General features: G+C 43.2%; 1 protein-coding gene across 1 annotated transcript in view; it reads left to right on the top strand.

Moving 5' to 3' along the window:
- The first annotated feature begins 9,835 nt into the window (after positions 1-9,835).
- ivns1abpa (influenza virus NS1A binding protein a) overlaps positions 9,836-22,370 on the top strand; it is a 13,690-nt gene continuing 1,155 nt past the window's right edge. Inside the window, exons 1-14 of the mRNA XM_017453978.3 lie at positions 9,836-10,009; positions 15,595-15,830; positions 15,969-16,102; positions 17,049-17,218; positions 17,374-17,449; positions 17,590-17,763; positions 17,858-17,983; positions 19,555-19,662; positions 20,100-20,214; positions 20,417-20,644; positions 21,412-21,533; positions 21,675-21,801; positions 21,889-22,020; positions 22,112-22,285. Coding sequence (XP_017309467.2) covers positions 15,992-16,102; positions 17,049-17,218; positions 17,374-17,449; positions 17,590-17,763; positions 17,858-17,983; positions 19,555-19,662; positions 20,100-20,214; positions 20,417-20,644; positions 21,412-21,533; positions 21,675-21,801; positions 21,889-22,020; positions 22,112-22,285 — 1,663 coding nt within the window. The 5' untranslated portion in view covers positions 9,836-10,009; positions 15,595-15,830; positions 15,969-15,991. The remainder of the gene's footprint in view (positions 10,010-15,594; positions 15,831-15,968; positions 16,103-17,048; positions 17,219-17,373; positions 17,450-17,589; positions 17,764-17,857; positions 17,984-19,554; positions 19,663-20,099; positions 20,215-20,416; positions 20,645-21,411; positions 21,534-21,674; positions 21,802-21,888; positions 22,021-22,111; positions 22,286-22,370) is intronic.

The following is a 22,370-nucleotide window of genomic DNA, read 5'->3' as shown; positions in this document are numbered from 1 at the left end:
ATTGCTTTCAGAGTTCGGTTGTTTCGGTGCAGATCTGAGCGCGATCGCCGTGTTCGTATTTGGAAGGGAGAAAACGCACCAGTTTGGGGGGAAAATGTTTGATGAGTAAATAACTCACCCCGTTCGCCCTCATTACACCGTGACCGTATTACAGATGTGTCAGTAAAGTGGGCTGAAAAATATCAGCCCGAATGGAGATCAAATCTACAGGGAGTTTCACTCCATGCTCAGTGATAGGCTGCATGAATCTATATCCTGCGCTAGAAAGAAATCAGGCCCGGCCTCACTCCTTCACACCACTCGGTGTATTTTTCTTAAGACTACTGGCGGCGCTATTGTGCTTGTTTCTATAAAATCAGCTAACATGGTTGAATGTTTTGGTCTGTCCCAGTTCTCATGCTCTCTTTTCCCTTCCTAGCATGCACTGCCAAGGCTAAAGAGTGGACACTTCACACAAGAGTGCTTGTGATTACTACCCTCACATGCTTTTACTTGCACAACACTCGGAGCTACTGTTCAAGAGAACAAAATATTCCTCTAGTGTATGAGAGAGAAAGAGACAATGAGTGACATTTCAGGTAGTTTGAATGATTATGAAAATTGAATTGGCCATTGCTGGCACTCTGATCCACAAAGAGAAGTCACAGTGCTCTGGCTTTGGTTATACATTGCCTCCGGGAGCAGAACACACACACACACACACACACACACTGCCCATAATACACGTTGCACTCCACTCGGAAATCCTTCTGACCGAACAGCGTTCGCCTCGGCTCTTCCTAGAAATGCGCCTGTGTTTATGCTGTAAATACAATGGGGTTGATTATTAATGAAAACACAACAAGGTTGACACAGCTGTAAACCATTATACCAAATGACTCACATGTCTGTCATTTGCCAACATTAATGTTTCAACTATGTTTACACAAAACATGTAGAAAACATTTCTATTCATCCATCTTCAGCCAGAGCTTTATCTGTATCCTGGTCAGGGTCGTGGTGGATAAAGATGAAGATAAAGCTGAAGATGAATGGAACATAGGATACCACTGGGATGCCAGTCCATCACCGTGAGGACACGCAATTGCATACTCTTTCGTACCTAAGGACAATTTAGAGCAGCCGATGTTTTGGGGAGGAGGAAGGAAACTGGAGAACCCGGAGAACTGTTAATATATAACAAACTAAGCGATGCCTTCATTATCAATAGCATATAAATAAAGCTATCGTTAGCTGGAAACCTAACTTAGCCACATGCTAGGGTTGGTTTTTTTATTTATTTTTTTATCTAGCTAGCTCGTGTTAATTCAAACATCATACGTACAGTGGTGCCTGAAAGTTTGTGAACCCTTTAGAATTTTCTATATATCTCCATTAATATGATCTAAAACATCATGAGATTTTAACACCAGATCAAGTCCTAGAAGTAGACAAAGAGAACCCAATTAAACAAACGAGACGAAAATATTACACTTGGTCGTTTATTTATTGAGGACAATTATCCAATATGACATATCTGTGAGTGGCAAAACTATGTGAACCTCTAGATTTAGCAGTGTAATCTGAAGGGGAAATTAGAGTGTTTTCAGTTAATGGGATGACAATCAGGTGTGAGTGAGCGCTCTGTTTTATTTAAAGAACAGCGATGTATCAGAGTCTGATCTTCACAATGCATGTTCCTTCAATGTCTCATTTGTTTAATTGGGTTCTCTTTATCTAATTTTAGGACTTGATGATGGAATCTGACGAGGTTTTAGATCACGTTTATGCAGCTCCACTGTACTAGCAAAGATTATCCTGAGCATTAACCTGAGCATTTAACACGAAACATCAAGCTTTCATGGAGCAAACATCAAAAGATCTGGTTATCTAGCTAGTTTAGCTCACTCAGCTAGCTAACGGCTAATGTTTGTGTTTCCACAGGTTGGATGTTGAACTTTCTGTCTTGCGTAATTTGCAGATAATTCTCATGCTGTCTCCGTTGAAGCATTTGAAACTGGTAAATATACCTGATAAATCAGACATTGCGGCTGTTGGCTAAAGCGTTTTCTGCCTGTCGTGTAGAACTGGGTAGGAACCTGCTTTATTTTAATGACCTCTTGAAATTCAATCGCGTAAAATGTGCACATACTGCCTTTTAATTGGCTTACAATCTACTGGGATTATTAAATTCCTTCATGCTTGCTCCATCCGGATCGATCACAGGCAATCAGCCAATCCAATCTATTGCCTTTCTGTCCCAAGAGATGATTAAGCCTTCGGGGCTCGGAAATCCAGTATCAGCACATTTGTCCCAGGGGTTATTCAAGCAGATTGGACACATGTAGCTTCTGATAACCTGACATGCTTCCCATAGCAATGACAATCAGCATACAAAGGTTCAGTGAATGATCTTTGAAACTAATTTATCTCACATGTTCCTGATAAGAATGCTGATTGGTGGTGCTGTGTTGGGCCAGAGCTGTATCTTCTACAAAAACCATGAGGATTATCGAGTTCGTTTTATCATACAGTACACAGCACTTAGGATCTGTAGCACATACCATATAAGACTATGTTTAGCGCTTAATAATCTCGTGGTAGAAACTCGGAGGAGACTCCAGCTCCCAGCAGATGATTCTTGAAGCTGGATAGGCGACTAATATAACTGAATGTCAACAACGATTACGTTTAAATACTTAACCATTGGTTTATAGCTATAAATAATTATTGATTATTAATCATTCGAAATGTTTTCTGGTGCTCCATGGACATGAGACATCCATTCTGAATTTGAGAAAGGGACAATAAACCAACACTATTTTGTTAATTCCGTATCTGTGAACACTGCCGGGGAAAACGTTCACTTTTCTAAACTAATCTCTCTAGCCTGTAGCTAGTCTATGGTTTCCTTCAGTTTAATAATCCCAATGATGCTACAGCCATCCATAGCTGGGAGACAAGTGCTCTCTGGGTGGGTGGGACGGACGCCATACCCTGTCAATCACAGCAATACTAGTGAATCGTCAGTGCCTGTGAGCTCATATATGTGGAAGAGAGTAGATAACACGTGTTAGCCTTCACCCTCACTGGTTGGTATAGCTCTTGTATGACAGGGAAGAGCTGGAACTTCAGCAGTGTTTCATAATTGCATAATATTCAATCCTGATCATAATTTGACTTCTGGATTGGATTAGCTCCCGAAATCAAGTGACTTCATCACCATCCATCCATCCATTTTCCATATCGCTTATCCCACACAGGGTCGTGGGGAGTCTGGAGCCTATCGCGGGGAACTCGGGGCACAAGGCAGGGGACACCCTGGATGGGGTGCCAACCCATCTCAGGGCACAATTGCACACATATTCACACACTATGGACAAATTGGAAATGCCAATCCACCTACAAGACATGTCTTTGGCCTGGGGCCTGGGGGAGGAAACCAGAGTACCCAGAGGAAACACCCGAAACAGGGCGAGAACATGCACACAGGTTGGAGGAAGGAATTGAACTCCAAACCCTGGAGGTGTGAGGTAAACACACTTTTGGTATTTATTTATTTTTTAAAACAGCCAGAAAAGCTGGTTTTTGTTTGTTTAACACGTGGATTCTACTTTAAATGAACATGGCTCTCTGGAGCTTTCTTCTAGACCAGTTTGGAGACAGCAGCTGGTTAGCATATTTCCTGGAATACAAGACGTACGTCGTATGTGCTGATGCTTTCATCACTTCTCTTCACACAGAAACAGGTGTACATACTCCTGAAAACATCTATTTTTTATTGGTCTTAGGTGCCACAGCATTACATATTGAGTGACAGAGGATGCAAACGATTGAAATTATTCTCCACACAAGCAAAACAGCAAGAGCATGAAACCATTTGTCTTTCTTTTCAGCCATTAGCCCATGAATACTCTTTGGGCACTCTAAGGGTTAGCCTAATCAGGACTTCCCCAGACTCGATGAGGCATGACTGGTTACAGAGTAACACGGCATCCGTTCTTCAGAGGTCAGACTCTATTTACGAGATAAACTCCAGACTGACATTGCGTTAAAACCTTCAGTAACCTGAAGTGTCCTCGTCTACTTGTCAGTCCAGTTAACTGTAAAGCAGCTTCACAGAAATCCAGATGTAGATTCCTGATAAGCAAGCCAGAGGTGAGGCAGAATCCTTAAGAGGAACACATCCTTTTCAGCATGACTTATGATGTTCAGTTCTGCAACAGTCTTTATCACTACAGCAGCAGGTCTTAGGTACAAATCTAAAGAATCTATAGTGTTTGTATTAGATTTCGTCCCCGTCCACATTTACACAGAGATTTATCTCTGGATAAAAACGATGTTTTCTGAAATATCCGTATATCCTGGACTAAGATGTCCTTGAACAAATTTCCCGCAGCAAACTGATGGCACAAAAGGTCCGAATGCATGCGCGGCGCATTTATAATCAAGTGACACAGCCATTAGCTACAGTATTTGTATACATTTTCTGAACAGTATTTAGAAGTGTCATGCTTCTGTTCATTTTTCAAGGAGCAACTCATAGAAGCAAGGACCTTCATGAAACACGTTCAAAATAATACATCTAGAAATGTGTCCTGGAGAAGAGATATATATATATTTATTTATTTTTAATGCAGCAGGGTGCATTATTGAAGGACATAACATGTTCTGAATTGAACAGACCTTTCAGTGGAATTAGTCAAAATTATGAATGTGTATTCAGTAGTGATGACTGGCTTAATTAGAACAGAAGGGGCTAGGGGGCAAAGGCTGGTATACTCACAGGGGCAGACAGGGCTACAGATTGACTGGTACATGGCATGGGGTGCAGACTAAGCATAATTACCATTCATTATGGTGACAGTGCAATTAGGATGCAGCAGTGCCTCTGCTTTTAAACGATTGTGTCTCTGTGATTCAATCAGTGGCTTTTATTTATGCGGTGAACTTTTTTTTTCTGGAGTTCTTTTTAATCCTCATTATACAGTACAGTGACGTTTGATCTATTAAGCCAGGTAAAGCAGATCTCCACCGTGTGCTAATAAATGAACCTTATTGTGTGTATTAATGATGTGTAAAGAAAAAAAAAGTGATGTGGTGGGTGTGGGTCTTATCTTCATCCACATGTATCTCTTTACCAGATGTCGTTCTCTTCTCCCTGCTGTCACAGACACATCCTGACGCTTCAGCGTGGCTGGAGACGGTTACCATAGTGATAGCTATTCTGCTTACTGCTTTGATTCGTTTGATAAAGACGAGCCGAGAAGGACGAGCCCGTGACTGTTCGCCGGTTCTATAGCACAAGACGATTACATGCTGGCGGAGGCGACTGGAAGTGGATCGTTGTGTAGGATCCAGCATGTATAGAAGCGTATAGTGTATACTGTATGAGTATATACTGTACGTATGTTCACAAACAGATCCGAGCATGGAGACATGAATAAGAAGTGAAATAATTGAACATGCATTTCCTCGCAGGAAGCACAGCGTTCTTATCGAATGGCCAGGAAACAGAAGCCAAGAAACAGCAGTGTATTTTCCTTTTTGGTGTCCATTCGTCCTCTATCTCACCTTTCTACCTGGACGAAGATGGACGTGCATGGCCGTCTTTCAAGGTTATTCGGTTATTTGATGTTAAGAAATGCTTTAAGGTGGATTATATGGGATTTTTGGTGAATCAATCGCAAAAACACCATCTGTGGTTGTAAGAAAATAAACACAGAATGGTATGAAGAAGTAGCGATGCTGGGGCATCAGTAGACTGTAGCTGATCAATGACAGTAGTGTTTTTGTTTGTTTTAAACAAAAGGGTTTTCTGTTTATCATGGTTGCTATTTGGAAGAAACATGGCATGAAACCATCTATCCATCCATCCATCCATTTATCCTACACAGGGATCCTGGCGCCCATCCCAGGGAACTCTGGGCACAAGGCAGGGGATACCCTGGATGGAGAGCCAAGCCATCGCAGGGCACAATGACTACATAAAATTCTAATTCTAATTCTAAATTCTTGATGATTGCTAACGGTCAGTAGTAAGGCTGCATCTGTCTTTCGCTCTACACAACAAAGAGCCTTCGCGTCAACACAAGGTGAAACTTTTCAACGAACATCCTCTGGTTTGCTTGTTGTCCAGAAAAGCTGAAAAGACTCGCGCAGCACAGCCAGGAGAAGCCAAATTGTCGTGGAAATTAGACTACACTCACAGACTCGTCCTCTTAAGGTAAAAATGTTTATTACAGAAAGATGGTTAATACAGGATAGAATAAAGCAGGATAGAATAATGAGAGCGCTCTGGAGTGCTTGTGCTGAACCACTACTATCTATATGAAATGCAGAGCATGACATAATTCTGTGTACCAATAAGAAGCAGTTTGAGGCAGTTCAAACAGGCTTTGTTTTAGGATCTTGGAAGATGTTTAGACGAACCTCGAACAGAAGAACATGTTTGTGTCTCTGTAAGCAGATAAACATTCTGTACTTTCGTCCACTTCTTCTCGGTCGGTCCGCAACACTTCCAGTCTTTTTGAATTTGTTAATAAGTTTGACAACGTTGTCGTGTGTGAAGTGCTCGCCATGTTTCCTGTTAAAGTCCATCGCAGCCTCGCGACAGCTTCCCGATCCAGCCATGAGAATGATTTCAATTCTTTAGACAAAGGTATTCTTAAAGTCTAAGTAAACTACGTATAAAAATTTTTTTGGAAGACATTGTGTTAAAAAGTGTTCATTTCACCTTTTGGGACACCTTGTAGAGATGTGTGGGGGAGTTTGCACAGCTATTAGGCCTGTTTTTGTTTCTACCTGTCCATAATGTTTTCCAATAAATTTGTTTGGTATTATTTCCCAAACTGTAACCACAGTAGTACCCAATTTAAACCACTACGACCCAGGCAGTTACTAAGGATGCTGTAAATACATTGTGCAGTGTTGATAATGAACTTGGTCTTTGCTCGTGTCCAAATTCCTGCACACCTTGGCTCATCATTATGAAGGTAAGTCTGTCCTGCAGAGGCAAGAAATAAAAGACAAAGACAACAGTGCATGAAGCGAGGAAAATGGCGTGTGTTGTTGCTGAATAATCCCTCTTAATTGCATTTGTGGCAGAAGAGATGACACTAGGCCATGGTGCCACAGAAAACACCAACAATCACACTTCCTGCTTCTGTTTTTCCATGAACCCTCAAGGGTATAGAAAGAGCGCTTCAGAGGCATGGTGAAAACAAGCCAGCAGGACAGTTCAACAATGTCCTACCTGACCCACTTTCCTGAGTGATCACAGAGAAAGAGAGCTTGAAAGCAGAGGGAGTGCAAAGCACAGGCAAATGCAGGGAGAATCACTGGCAGGACGATACATTCCTAAAGAGCTCATCAGGTCACACAATTCTTATTTGAGTAAAGATCGATAGGCGATATGGTGGTTCATGGAGAACAGCAAGGGCGTATGTTGACACCGGATGATTGTTTTCTCAGTTAGTATTTTGTATTGTGACCCATGGTGATATACAGTACAGTAATAATACTGCATTGTCATCCTGGTTCTTGCAGTCGACGTCTAAAATGAATAGGAATTTATGTAGTGGAGTAGCTGCAAAACTGCTTCGGAGTTTGACAGGAGGTTTTCAGTTTCAAGTCATTACATAAAAGTCATGCAGTTACAATTCAGTGTAATGTCTCTCTGTCTACTCGCTGTTTATTTGTCACACGCATGTTTTTGAGAGCTGGGAGCTCGTTTAAATGCAATGAATAAGCAAGAAACTTCCAAACCTCTGGACTAAAGCCAAACATTTCAGCTGATGAGCCAACAAAAATGGGTCAGCTGTGAATACAGATAATCTTGTTGCATCATTATCAGAGGCACTTTAATGTGCAAAAAAAAAAATCCTGGCCTGATTCTTAATCACACCTTATTTTTCTGCCACCTCACAGCCATCTGCGACTTTAATAACCACACACTGATTACACTCCTAATCCTACCGAGCCTTTACCGGGTACTACTGAGATGTGCTCAAGGGATGTTGTTAAAAACATGTTATTTGTGAACTTGTAACCTTTGGGAATCTGCAGGCATGTTAGTAAGGTGTGCAGTGAATAGGGAGGCTGGTTGCATTCTGTATGGGATGACACCAGGTGCTGGGGTAATAAGGACGCTTCGATTTGAAAATGACTGTAATGACCGGGTTGAATTCACTTGTAAAGGATATGACGAAGAAAATACCATAAAGATGAATGTCTTCTTCCAGTCTCAAATGAGTATTAGAAAGTAGCAAAAGGAAACAGGCCAAAAAATACTAAACTGCACAGGAACAACTTGCACATCGAACGTGAGCCGTCCAGTTCAGTGGGTGATTCAGAGGGAGGACTCGTCTCCCGAAACACTGTTTCTGAAAAAGTGTGCCATGTTTCAACTGGCACCCAACCACAGAGAAACATGAACCTATTTCCTGAGTACACACTGTACATTCATTTGAGCGTGTGTATATCTGCACGTTTATACAGCCTCTTATCACTACACTTATCGTTATTACTCTATGTTTGTGACATGGGGCAGATTTTTGTGTTGACAGAATCAGACATGTACGCTAAGTATAGAGACATACCGATGCATGTAAAACACTTTTAGAGTGATTTTATTTTTATTGATTCCCTATTTTTTCCCCAATTTGGTTACCTGCCAATTCCCTCCCATCAGCCAGCTTTATTCCATCAGGGTTGGAGGAATTCTAACACATGGATCCTCCGAGACACGTGAAGCCACCAACCACAACTTTTCAAATTGCTGCTCGTGTTGCGTCACAAGGCAGCGTAAGAAAACACGATCTGCCCTCTTCCACATACATGAGCTCACAGACACCCATGATTTCCAAGTGTCGCTGTGGTTGAGATTCACGACAGAGCGAGGGTTAGGGTTTGGGAATATTTTATGCAAAGCTGGAAAGTGATTATGCATTTGACTGTAAATTCAAGCCCACAGATGAATAATTGAGGATTGAGGGTCTTGCTTGTTCAAAAGGCTAGCAAAGTGGCTCTAGGCCAATCTTGGGATTGCAAGTAACAACATTCAGGGCATTAGGACGAGAACCTGTTGCAGCACAATGCTAGGATTTTAATTTGGATATGGTGGATTATATACCACAATGCTGTTTCTCAAATCTGATTGGTCAGATTGCAAGGCAAGGTAAGGTACAGGTTTATGTTAATGTGCTTGTTCTAATACATTCTTGTTTATAATAGCAGCTTAGTTGACTTCCGTGGCAGACCCTCCACCTAATCTAATGCCATTAAGGAACAACCGTTTGGAGAAGAACCACATACGGGTGTAACGGTCAGGTGTCCACAAACTTTCGGCCAGATTTTGGTGTATTTTAATTGGAAACAGCAGAATCACTCATCCTTCCTAGAATCATGTTGATGCTGTTGGTAAAAGGTTCCTGGTTTTCAGCCGTACGACGTAAACAGACATCGGATCCTTCTAAGATGATGAGGAAACCATACTCTGATTTCCTGTTTCAAAAGGAAATACGTCAAATCAGGGCTCTTAAGCCATTTCATGGATAAATGTTAGTGTAAATAAACATGTGGAGGTGACTGAGTCTAAAGGAAAGCCCAGTTGACATTAAAACGATTACTAAGACGTATAAATATTAATGTTACTGTTATTCAGTCACATTTAATCTAAACAATTGGTGAGTGTGAAGTCCAGGCAACTAGCAACACCGATTTATCTGTCGCGTGACGCAGCTCTCGAAACCGGTTCTATCCGCCGTGACTCCGCCCCTCCTGCAGCCTGTACTTTTCCGCAGGCGGGGCCAAGGCACCTGACGTCACTACCAGCGTGGCCTCTGTTAAAAGCGCGCCTACTGGTCTTTGCCATTGAAAGCTCGTGTGCATCTGTGTCTAGTACAGGCTCGTGGTTCGTGTGGGAATACAGGACCCGTGCAGATCCGACTCGTTCGCCATTACCCGCTTGTTAGACAACTTCGAGTTGAACCCAAATATGTCTACCATCGTCTGTTGGCAAACGGATCAGGTAAGAGAGAGAGAGAGAGAGAGAGAGCGCGCGCGCGAGCGACTGACTGTAATAATTTGACAACGCGCGCGCAGGGCTGGTGTGTCGTTTAAAAAAACAAATCTATACAGCAAAGCGAAAAATTAGGAATCTGTTTGTTAATTCTGTTAAAAATATAACTAAACACCGGGCAAATAAATAAATTTTAAAAAATCAAGAAACTGGCGCGAGCGTGGCGTTGGCATTGTCACGTGGTTTCCTCTTGCGTTTGCTTTCTTTGCATGTTGAGTACGAGGCAGTAGTCAAATTAGGTGTTTAAAAAAACCATTTATAAATATTTTTAAAGATAACTGATTTTTAAACACGTAAACCAAAGATCACGTATTGCGCAATGTTTCATCACTGAAAACAGTTTCTCTTGGAAAAAAATGCACGTTATAAATCCGTATGCTAATTTATGTAAAACTATTTCGTTAGCTCTAGTGAGCTTATTACATTTATGAATGGAACGGGTTCGAGTAATAAAAAATCAGGGTTCAAAAGTATAACGTTATTCCAGTAGTAATGTCGGCGTTTAATTGGAAACCACATAACAAAAACAAGCTGGTGATATTTTCCTGACTGTTTTAAGACAAGTCTACTATAATAATTATAAAAATACCAACAGAACTAGGGCCACTGTTCCGCCTTCTCCTCGTGTTGAAGCCGTGGACAGCATGTTGAATCAGGTTGCTGATTGACATGAGCTGTGTCCAATAGCATCGCTCGTGATTGCTCGGCTCTGGCCTATCAGCATTCAGAAAGGGGTTGCTATGCTGTCGCTAATGGGATTTTGTCCCATTCTTCACTTGTGAGAGTACCCAGGGTGTTGGTCTAGACTAATGCAGTCTCCTTCTTCTTCTTTTAGGCTGTGAAATATATATATTATTAAAAATAAAAAGTCAGTTCAGTTGTTCAGTAACCTTTAGAGTTGATTCTTATCAGAATCAGGCTTAACTGCCCTGACGTTTGCTGGTTTTCAACGCGCATGCGCGTAACGTACAACCAGACAAAGGCTGAATACTGCATACTGCACCAGTGTATGCTCTACTCTATGATGCATACTAGTCCTCCAGTAGTATGTTAGTATGTGAGGTAGTATTGTCTTTTGATGTTCTACATTCATGTGACATGTTGATCAAATTCACTCATGGCCTCAGTTACTCAGAATTACATTACAGGGCATTTTTCTGGAGAGTAGTTTTAGTTCCTGCTACAAAAAAAAATGCACCGAGTTTGCAATGAGCTAGCACAAATGCTAACTTTCTGTTCTGTACTAAGTAAGCTGACATAGACTAACAAACTAGAGTTTATCAGTAGAAATGATTATGATAAATGTATTTTAGTTTTTCATTTTTTGTTGTAGGTAAAAAGCTAGCAATTACTTACAGTATCTAAAGTACCCCCCCCCCCCCACCCCCAGGTACAAACATTTATGCTTGCAAGACATAAATAGTGACTGCTGCTGTCACTTGTGTCCAAAGTTTTTTTTCTGCTACTTACCTCCAAGCTTTACTGAGCAGTTGTATATGACTAAGATCGAACCCATGGTAGTAGTATAATAATGATGATAATGGTGGTTTTCTTCCATTTTTGCACATCACACAGTAAATGAGAACTAAAGCTGTCCTTGAGGAACTGAAGAAATGACAGACTACACGTGTGCCGTTGGAGTCGGAGGAGATTGGGCCGAGAAATCATTTGAACTAAGCGTACAGATTGTCGCTTCACATGTTCATACTTCATTTCAATAGAATTGCGAATAAAGTCAGATCTCGCTTGGTATCGCTTCGTCGTTTTGTGTAATCGTAGCTCTGTCGCAATAAGACAGGAAACTGTCCCTTTGTGAACGTACTGTAGGGTTACATGAAAACATGTCGCAGTGTACAGTACCGTGGTCCTTGCACGTAACGGGTGTCGTCGTCTTCACCGGTTTTATCAGGTTTTATTTATTTCATGTGTTCATATTCAAAATCCATACTAAAACTGGATAAAGTTTCATAGTGGAAAATGGGTGCATTAACCTTCTCTCTCTGAAATGTTTGCTATTAATGACAAACGCGTAGCCATGTCTGACTTGTGGCCTTTGTTCAAGTCACTAATTACTTGGAAATGTCAAATTGTTGCTTTGGTAGTGTTGATTCTTTTCATTGGAAAAGCAAAACAACCCTTTAATTGCTGTCTCATTCATTACTTTAACAAGATTACTTTCATTTATTTACACGATTACAATTTATTGCAGCTCTAATGATTATACAATCTAAAGCTGTTCTTGGCTGAGCATATTTAATAAGAACTACATTTTATGTGAGTAACCATTCTTATATCTGATGGGCCAGTGGTGGGAGGGTGGTGGAGGTAGTTTAGTCATTTATCAAGGAGAAAGGGAAATTCTCACACGTGGAATATTCTTCCCCAAGTATTAAGAGCTGGTTACAGGAAAGTAGAAGGGAAGTTGGAAATGGCTTTTGTCTGATGTACGTATATGATGGTGTCATCTGCTTGGTCAGAAGGTGTTGAGAAAGTGCTAATCACTGGGTTGTAGTAATGCAGTCGTTCTGACACTATCGTTTTTAATAGAAACCGCTCATTCTAAAAGAGCTGTATAGTGGACGTACCATGTAATCTGTGAATAAACTGATTAAAAGTGGTCTTACTATTATCCAAAGAAACCAACAAGATGAAACGCTCTCTCTAAGGAGATGTTTATGCAAGGACTGGAGTCTCACACTCGGAGGTGAAGCCTCGTTCAAGTTTCCACCTTGGGAAAGTCTTCAGAATGGAGGAGGATGTAGTTTCTCGCAGTTTTTCTTTCTTCTTAGCATCAAGAGACAGTGGCCGAATGACTGTTTATTGCTGCTGTAATAGAAGTGTTAGCGGGACTTTCGACAACATTAAATGTAACTATAAATGGATTTTTTTTTTAAAAAAGTATGCATCATGGTTTAGTCAATTTAAAAAAAAAAAAAAAAAAAAAAAAAAAATCTCTGGTATAAGAGGAATAAAACACTCTGTGATGTACTGTTATTGAACTTATTACTGTCCTATCACAGCACCCCCTGTTTTGTTTTATTCCTTATTTATTTCTTGTTCTGAAAGAAAGCACGCTCTAACAGCCTTTGCCTTTCCCCAGCAGCATTTAATAGAAGTAATAGAATATTAAGAGAACTATAAAATGAGTAATAAAATGCTGATATTGGATTCTAATCAAATACTTTTGTCTCGGTCGACCACTTGTTAATAGACTAAGAGGCTGATGTAATGCTGAGCTAGACTAAGAGCGTATTATGCTGTATGTATAGAGTGACCGCACTCTACTGTTACTGGTGGGTGCATGGTGAAGGTGCTTTATTAGTTTTGGTCCCTTTTTATATTTGTAATGATGGCGTGACTCATAGGATGGAGTAATGTGTTCTACTGCTGGCTTTATGAGTGAATGGAAAAAACCAGGCAGAGAGAAGGCGGAAATGCAAATATTGCCTTATGATGCAGACCTTTTCGGGGATGCTCAAACCGACATGGGTGCGTCTGTACATTAGCAAGCTTTTCCATCATTCTGGTTGGATGGATCAGTGATCCTTGCTGGTGTTTAGGAATGCAAAGGTCTTTTCTCTAGAACCTGCACAGTCTCATTAAAAAAAAAAAACTGCGGTTAGGCGCTTCTGTTTTTGAGTAATAAATGATTCACTACCTCACCGCCTTGCCTACAGTCTGTCCTCACTTTTATATACCAAAAAAACGTAGTGTTGTGTAATCCTGGCATGTTCTTAAAAGCACATGCGGTGTAGGCACGCATTTCAGTCCCTCCGGATCAGACTCGATCTGCAGAGACTGTTCTCGAAGCAAAGACGTAAACAGTGCTTTGAAAGCACGAGAGCAGGGACTGCTTGGAAATGTAGTTGGCTAAGAAAGCCTCTGTGGGCGTGCGAGTAGAGTGAGGAAGGGTCCCGTGGTAGTGATTTAGTATAATTACAATCGCACGCATCCAATGAAACATGCGTCCTATACGGGGAACAGCCAGCTTTGCACTTGGCAACAGGGGACGGCTTGTTTGGACAAAACGTTCTGCTCGTGCTCATCGTTTCATTATTTTCCCCACAATGGCTTAGTCTTGGTTTACTAAATAGTTTAGGAGCCAGTTGAACACATCTCTCTTTGTCCCGGTCTTCCACAAACGATGCTTTAGAGGTCAAAACCACACTGCAGAAGGATGCACAGTAATGCCTTGTTATTGCTGGTCTCCTTTTGTAGAACTCATTTTTTTTCTCTTCCCCACCAGCTCTGTCGCTGGTTTCCTGTGTCCTTCTGTAAAGGACGTCATGGTCATCTGCACAAAAGGTGCCTTGCGTGTTTGTTCAGCTGAGTCACGCCAGACCTTTTACCCTTTACAGTCTAAGGATTGAAGTATCAAGCTTGACCCGTTAACGTTAATGCAGTATCACCTGGCCAATCAAACCGACCCCGTGTCGAACATCTGAACATCAACACTGCTTCCAGAGAACTAACAGATGCTCAGAATTCACCCACGTGGAATATCCTTCCGAGTATTAAGAGCTGGTTACAAGGAAGTGAAGGGGAAGTTGGAAATGACTCTGTAGGAAATTACCCAGGCTGTCCTGTGACGTACGTATATGATTTGAGTCAACTGCTTGGTCAGAAGGTGTCGAAAGTGCTTTTTTTTTTTTTTTTTTTTTAATAGAAAGTGCTAATTCCGACCCAGTATCGAACATCTGAACGTCGACACGACTCCCAGATCTCGGTCGAGATTGTTTTTTGTTTTTTTTTTGTTCTCATGCGCCTGTGTGGAATCTTCCGCCTCAGGCTTTGCACGTTTGGCTCGTGAGAAACGTCTGGAATACGTTTCACGTGCAGAATAATGAGGACGTCTGAGACAGCCTGAGGAAACCGCCTGGTTGTAAAGTGCTAGCTCTGTTTCGATTCAGTTTCACCCGGTCCTTGTTGAAAACATTCCTTATGAACCAGTCATATGAAGCCTTTAATTGATTTGATTTGATAATTGATTGATTTGAAGACCTACTTCAGTCATTTTTCTCTGGCTGTGTATGTGTGTGCGGAGAGTACGGTAGTCACATGGCCAAGTCAGATTACTGTATGATTTTGTAAAACCCCCCCCCCCCCCCCCCCCCATCGTTACAAAACTACGCAATACAAGATTTCGGCGATTGATTAGCCTTTCTTTCTCCGATCGCTTCTTATTTCGATTTCGCTGTAGGTGTTGGTGGCAAACAAATGTCAGCGTCACACACCTTCCATAAACAAATCAGTAGCCTTCTGTAAAAGCGTTACCAAATGCTAAGCCTGCTGTTAAAACACAACAGGACGATCAGATTACAAATAGACTAGTGTAAGAGCGTATTGATTGTTGTTTAACAGCTTCATACGTATGCCGGTTACCGTGTGTGTGTGTGTGTGTGTTTTGTGCGTCTGTGTCTGTCCTGTTTGGTCTTTATAGAAATCTGCCTGTAACCCGCTCGCCCCGCCAGTCATCCCCGTTCCGTGTCTTGTGAAGGAAAAAGCTCACGTGTTCTTCCTCCTTTCTTTTGCAGGTTATAATACACGACCAACATAGAAAAGGTTTCGTTCTATAGCCAACGGGATCCCGAGGACTTGATTACAGTCGCTCTAAGCCTGAGAGTTTGCGTTAGTGCGGCCGCCCGCCCTCTCATTCGCTCTGCGCTCGCTGGTTCCCTGGCATCACCTCCTGCCACCTGCTCAGAAGGGAAGGAAAAGACCTGGTTGTTAGACGCCCAGCACAACTGTTTCTCCAAGAATTTCTGATTAGGTAAACCCGACTCTAATTCGCAGCTTTGTGATGACATTTTAAAACACATGTATGTATTTTTAATTTTTTTTAAAAAACTAAACGTACTAACTAACTACAATTTTTTTTTTTTCTTCCCCTCCACCTCTGTTACTGAAGGTTTACCTCCCAAAACTTCAAAAATGACTCCGAACGGATATTTGATCTTCGAGGACGAGACATTCCTGGATTCCACTGTCGCCAAGATGAACGCCCTTAGGAAGAGCGGACAGTTCTGCGATGTCAGACTGCAGGTTAGAAAAATTAAAATCTTTATCCGGTTTAAGTCCCGCCCATAATTTACAACGTAATTCAAAATCGTATGCGTAGATTTTTAAAAAAAAAATTTTTTTGTGCAGTGGCTGGCAAAATCTCTCTGTTGGTTAAACATCTACACTGGTATGAGTCATGACGGCATGTTCGGAAAGCAACAACGCGCTCCAACACAAACACGATCCCATTTGCGTTCTCGCTGTCTGTGACGCACACCTGTCAATCACGCACGTGGGGCGGGACTTCTCTGCGTCAAAAACTGGCCTTAAACCGAAACTGTTCAAACTGTCTTCTTTATAGCCAAAAACTAACATTAGACCAGAGAGCAGATTCCCAGAACTATGGGTGACTGTAACCCAAGTAGCGTACATGGGTTCATATATTGCTAATGAAGGGGAAAGATCTAGAAAGGCCTGTCCCAGTTCTTAGTAGAGTCGCTGCAGCGGCATGCCTCGAGGCAGACTTTAATCCAGACTGGTCATCCGTGCCGCATTTTAAAGACACTCTTTCTTCCCCATGTGCCCCTCCCCCGCACCCCACCCCCGAATAAAAACGGCTGATGAGCCAGTTGTTTATCTGGAATGACTGTCGCGCAGATGTTTTGAGCTGAACCTCATGAAGCTCCGCCCCCTTCCTTTCGTCCTTTATATTAGTAATCCCTCATCTCGACTTGATTTTCTGTTATGAAAGATGGTCAATGTGTGTCTCAAGTTTAAAAAAAAAAAAGCAAAACAAAAAGGTTGTGCATGCCTATGAGTCTGGCACGGGATTTTAAAAGATCTCCGAATTATTTGAAATGCATCGTTCGACTGTAAGGAAAATAATCTACAAGTGGTGCAGATTTCAAACGGTGAACAAAAAGCTAAACCGTGCTCACTGGTTCATGCCGTACACTAGGTTTAAACTTTTGACCCTTGACCTCTCCAGGTGTGCGGTCACGAGCTGATGGCGCACCGTGCGGTGCTGGCTTGCTGCAGCCCGTACCTGTTTGAGATCTTTAACAGCGATCTGGAGCCTCACGGCATCTCCCACGTGAAGTTTGACGATCTGAACCCCGAGGCCGTGGAGATCCTGCTCAACTATGCCTATACTGCCCAGTAAGTGTTGTTGTGGGGTGTGGGGGGGGGGGGGGGGTAAATACCTCAGGACGTTATGTGGCTGTCTGCTACAGGGTGCTGGAGGGATTATTTCTAATGGCGACCGCATTCTTCCAGTCTGTCTCAAGTGCATTCGCTGCTCGTCTCTTCTTTAGGTTGAAAGCAGATAAGGAGTTGGTTAAGGAGGTTTACTCTGCAGCCAAACGGCTTAAGATGGAAAGAGTGAAGCAGGTGAGTAAACCTAGCGAGAAAACCGTATTTTTGTGGTTCTGTAGAGCTGCTTTTAATTCCCATTCCTGCTTAAAAACTGTAGGTGCTGTATGCAGAAAGATTTACAAGTATGCTCGTTTTTTTCCCCTTCATTCTCTCAGATTTGCGGAGACTTCCTGCTCTCTAAGATTGATTCCCAGAATGCCATTTCCTATCGCAACTTTGCCAGCAGCATGGGGGACACTCGTCTGCTAGCCAAGATCGACTGCTACATCCAGGAACATCTTTTGGAGATCTCAGAGCAGGAGGATTTCCTCAAACTGCCTCGCCTGAAGGTGAGGGCTTTTTTTGTGTGTGTGGACTGTATTTATTCATCTAATTAATACCATGGATGCATGATGAAACTTTGGGGGGGGGGTGTGTGTGCAGTTGGAGGTGATGCTAGAGGATCATCTGAGCTTGCCCAGCAATGGAAAGCTGTACTCGAAGGTGATCGGTTGGGTGCAGCGCAGCCTGTGGGAGAACGGGGAGCCGCTAGAGAGACTGATGGAGGAGGTTCGTACTGCGGTCCTCTTTGAGCTTTCTCCGTCTTGACTCTTTTTCTTCACCCCACGTTCTTCCAGTCACTCACTGATTCAGTCTCCGAGGGCCTGTTCACACAAGCTCGCACTCATCCCGCAGGCTTGACGGTTTTGTTTTACCTGTATTCCATTTTTATTTATTTTTTTTGGTTATTGTTGTTCCTCTCCTTTTACCTTATCACAAACTCCTCCCCCCCCCCCCTTTCCCCCCAGGTGTTTAAGAGTATATATTTTGTAATAGGTACAGTGCGGGGCTGTTACACACTCTGCAAAGGCGAGAGGTTAGTCCAGGTGAGCAGAACTCACTCAAAAAAAAAAAAAAAAAGAAGGAAAATGTTTTTTTTTTTTTTTAAAAAAAGAAAAGAAAAAACCCCAGAAGCCTCCTGTTTGGGCTCGGTGTACTACAGTAAAGCTCAAAATGACAGAGAGCCTTTTGCTGTCTCACAGATGTCTCTCTCTTTTCTGAGCAGGTGTGTGTGTGTGTGTGTGTGTGTGTGTGTGTTTGTGCAAGCTTTGGGCATTAAAACTAACAGTTCTTCCTCCCCATTGATTTTTTTTCTCTTTAGGTTTATTAGAGAAAACAACCGCAGGACTCTGAGCTGAACGAAGAAGCCACGGCTGGGGCCTCCAGGGTAATGAGTCAGGAAAAAGAGAACGAAAAGGCAGGGAGCCACAGCCAAAGGAGAGCTGAGCTCCCATCTGCACAAATGACGTCTAGACTTGTAGAAGTCCAAACTATTTCGGATGAACCGTTCCCATTTAAGAAGACGCAGCTTTACTTTTAGCGTTCCTGATCCAGGTTACGAGCGGATCTGAAACGATTCTCTCCTCCTCTCCATGTGTGCGAATTCTTAACAAGCCCCGATTCGAAGGTTTCCTACCCGGTGTTACAACCACGGCGCACCGAGTGTGCTCGTTAAATTCCGTCGGGTTTGTAACACGGGTCTGTCTCTCTACAGCGCCGTTTTAGTTCTTTTATTACCTCTACTCTTTTACGTTTGGCTGCATTTCTTTTCCTGTATGGCTGTTTTTTTTGTAAATTATTGACCGTTTAGCTGGAGAGGAACTCGGAGTATAATTAACCTCCTGAGTCAAGAAGAGTGCCACGATCCAGAAGAGCTGAAGGCCTGGTGACTGCAGTCTGCCTTTTTTCCCCTCTCTCTCTTCAACCTTGACAAATAGTTCCTGGCAGAGTGTGTGTGTTTGTGTGTGTGTGTGTGTGTGTGTATTAAAAAAAAAAAAAAAAAAATGCAGTGCAGAAACCTTGGGAAGTACCAAAGAAGAGCTGCCCTTCTTTTCAATACTTTTTTTTTTTTTTTGGTGCTGTCCTACTTTCATGAACGACCCCTGAACAGAAGCGTCATTGTGTTCAGTCTTTTTAAAATGCGTTTCTCAGCCTTCTGCAGCCATCTCGCGACGTACCCCACCCCCTTCTCTTTCCCCCCACCCCCAATCCTCTTTCTCTCTCTCTCTCTCTTGTCCTCCGGGTGTGCTGTTACCATGGAGACCGCCACATGGGTTTTTGTGTCGCTGTGTGTCTTGCAGGTGCAAACGCTGTACTACTCGGCCGATCACAAGCTGCTCGATGGGGGCCTGCTTGAGGGCCAGGCCGAGGTGTTTGGCGCTGAGGATGACCGCGTTCAGTTTGTGCAGGTACTTTTTTTAAAAGAAAAGAACAAACCAGCACCAAACCCGGTTTAGCCCTGCCACTCAGTACAGCGAACGTTGTTTTGTTTTTAACGTGCGATATTTTCGATTGAGAAGGTTAGGAAAGCTGCTTTCTGACCCAGACTTTTTTGGCTTCTTTTCCTTGCTTAAATAATTTACACTCTAAACTACGACTTTCTTTTTTTCTTTTTGGTATGTGCGTGTGATAAAGTAGTTCGCCTCTAGGATATAGACTACCCAAAGACATTCTTTTCCAACGGGCCCCGTAGCACCTTCAGTCTGACTTGTCATCGTTAGCACAGAGAATGCTAGGCTTTGTTAGGGTGCGCCATTGTAGGATTTGTGGGCCTCAGCTCAGAAGAGTGTTTGTGACTGTGGGCCTTGGGAAGGGAATCTGTAGCTGCACTGTGCATTGTTTTTAGAAAAAGACCCCGCGAGAGAACGTTCACAGGCAGCTGAGCAACAGCTCCTCCGGCAGCCTCTCGCCCGGCTCGGCCAAACAAGAGTGGAAGTACATCGCCTCCGAGAAGACCACCAGTAAGTGTCCTCCTCCAGTAGACCCAATAAGCACGTGTTTGTTACAAACAGATAAATGGAAATGATTTTGAGAAAACGAGAGTGTTTAACCAGGAAAACATTACTAATGAATAATAGTTTGCTTTGTTCGAGATTCATTGGAACAACCGTTGCGAAGTGAAGACGCACATTCACGTTCCCAACTTCGATTATACTTTCGCAGACAGTACATACCTGTGCCTGGCGGTGCTCAACGGCGTGCTCTGCGTCATCTTCCTGCACGGCCGGAGCAGTCCCCAGGCCTCGCCTTCGGCCACGCCCTGCCTGCAGAAGAGCCTGAGCTTCGAGGCTCCGCCCCTAGAAGAGGTTCAGGAGCGAATGCTGGCTCCCATGCACTACGCCCGGTCTGGCCTCGGCACCGCCGCACTGAACGACCAACTTGTCGCTGCAGGTTGGTGGACGTGAAACCTGTGCTTTCCTGAGAATATTTTAAAAGCAGTTACTACCAGAATACCACACTGACCACTTTGTTAGGAACGGTCACTCGTGCGGTCGGCCAATCATCTGACAGCAGAGCAATGCATGAACTCGTTTAGATACAGGTTGAGATGTTTATACGGAAAAGTGTGTGTGGGGTGGGGGGGGGGCTGTTCTTGACTGACAGGAGTGGAATCTGATGTGGTCTTCAGCGGTTGAAGCCCTTTCGCCCTCAAGGTTCAACGTGTTTTGCATTGTTTGAGTTTTCCTGTCAGCCCGAACCAGTCTGGCCATTCTCCTCGGACCTTTCTAATCAACAAGACATTTCTGATTGCAGAGCGGTTGCTCATTGGATGATTTTTGCGTTTCAAACTCTAGAGACTACTTTTGAGCAGCAGTTTCTGAAATACTCAAACTAGCACATCGTGCCCCAATAATCATGTCACAGTCAAAAAGATCCATCCTTTTATCTGCTGTAAGTTGATTGGCTGACTGTATGAGCGGACGTGGCGGCATACTACTAGTACGTACGATACGATTCGAATTGTGCAATGAAGACCGAAGAAGAAATGCCAGTTCTGTCGTGGTTCTGCCACATAACCTATTATCTTGCCAAATTTTCCACCTCAGCCAAGTGTAAATAAATATGAGGTGTTTAGGCTTTAAGTAGCATATTTTGCATGCATATGGGTGAAGGAAATGCCTGGTAGGAGTCTGTGGTCACGTTCTGCTCACGTTCAGGTGGTTATAACCGTGAGGAGTGCCTGAGGACTGTTGAATGTTACGACCTGAAGACTGACAGCTGGAGTTTTATTGCACCGATGAGGACACCTCGGGCCCGCTTTCAGATGGCTGTGCTCATGGTGCGTATCTGCAAGTCTTATCAGCAAGTAGTAATCGTTCGTTCTGTCGATAATGTGACTTTGCTAAATATAACTGTTATTATTTATTTATTTATTTATTTATTTATTTATTTATTTATCACCCCCGCCACATCCAATCAGGGTCAGCTGTACGTGATGGGTGGCTCCAACGGCCACTCGGATGAGCTGAGCTGCGGGGAGATGTACAATCCGAATTTGGACGAGTGGACCCAAGTGCCAGAGCTCCGGACCAACCGCTGCAACGCAGGTGTGCGAAGAAGCGAGGGGCGTCATTTTACCAGCTTGTTCGCAAGTCTCGGCTATATATTTACTCGCTTTATCTGTTTTGCTCTAGGCGTCTGCTCCCTCAACAACAAGCTCTACGTTGTGGGTGGATCGGACCCCTGTGGGCAGAAAGGTCTGAAGAACTGTGACACTTTTGACCCTGTGACCAAGGAGTGGACCAGCTGTGCCTCCTTAAACATCAGTGAGTGTCTGACTATCTCCATTTCACGGTTATTTGGTCTGGTCCCGTATCTGTAGATCGGTGTCTGATGTACGCGTGGTTATTTGCGCAGGGAGGCACCAGGCGGCCGTTTGCGAGTTGGACGGTTATATGTACGTGATCGGAGGAGCAGAGTCCTGGAACTGTCTAAACAGTGTGGAGCGCTACAATCCTGAGAACAACACCTGGACCCTGGTGGCCCCCATGAACGTGGCTCGGAGAGGTGCTGGAGTGGGCATCTACGCAGGTAAAATGGAGAAAATGTTGGAACGAGGAAGGCTACCGTGTAAAAATGGCGGTGTTTCAGTTTAAAGATGGCGCTCATGTCGTCT

The sequence above is a fragment of the Ictalurus punctatus genome, chromosome 2 (genome assembly GCF_001660625.3).
Source record: "Ictalurus punctatus breed USDA103 chromosome 2, Coco_2.0, whole genome shotgun sequence".
Taxonomy (NCBI): domain Eukaryota; kingdom Metazoa; phylum Chordata; class Actinopteri; order Siluriformes; family Ictaluridae; genus Ictalurus; species Ictalurus punctatus.
Note: the sequence above shows the minus strand (reverse complement) of the source record. Positions and strands in the feature narration are given on the sequence as shown.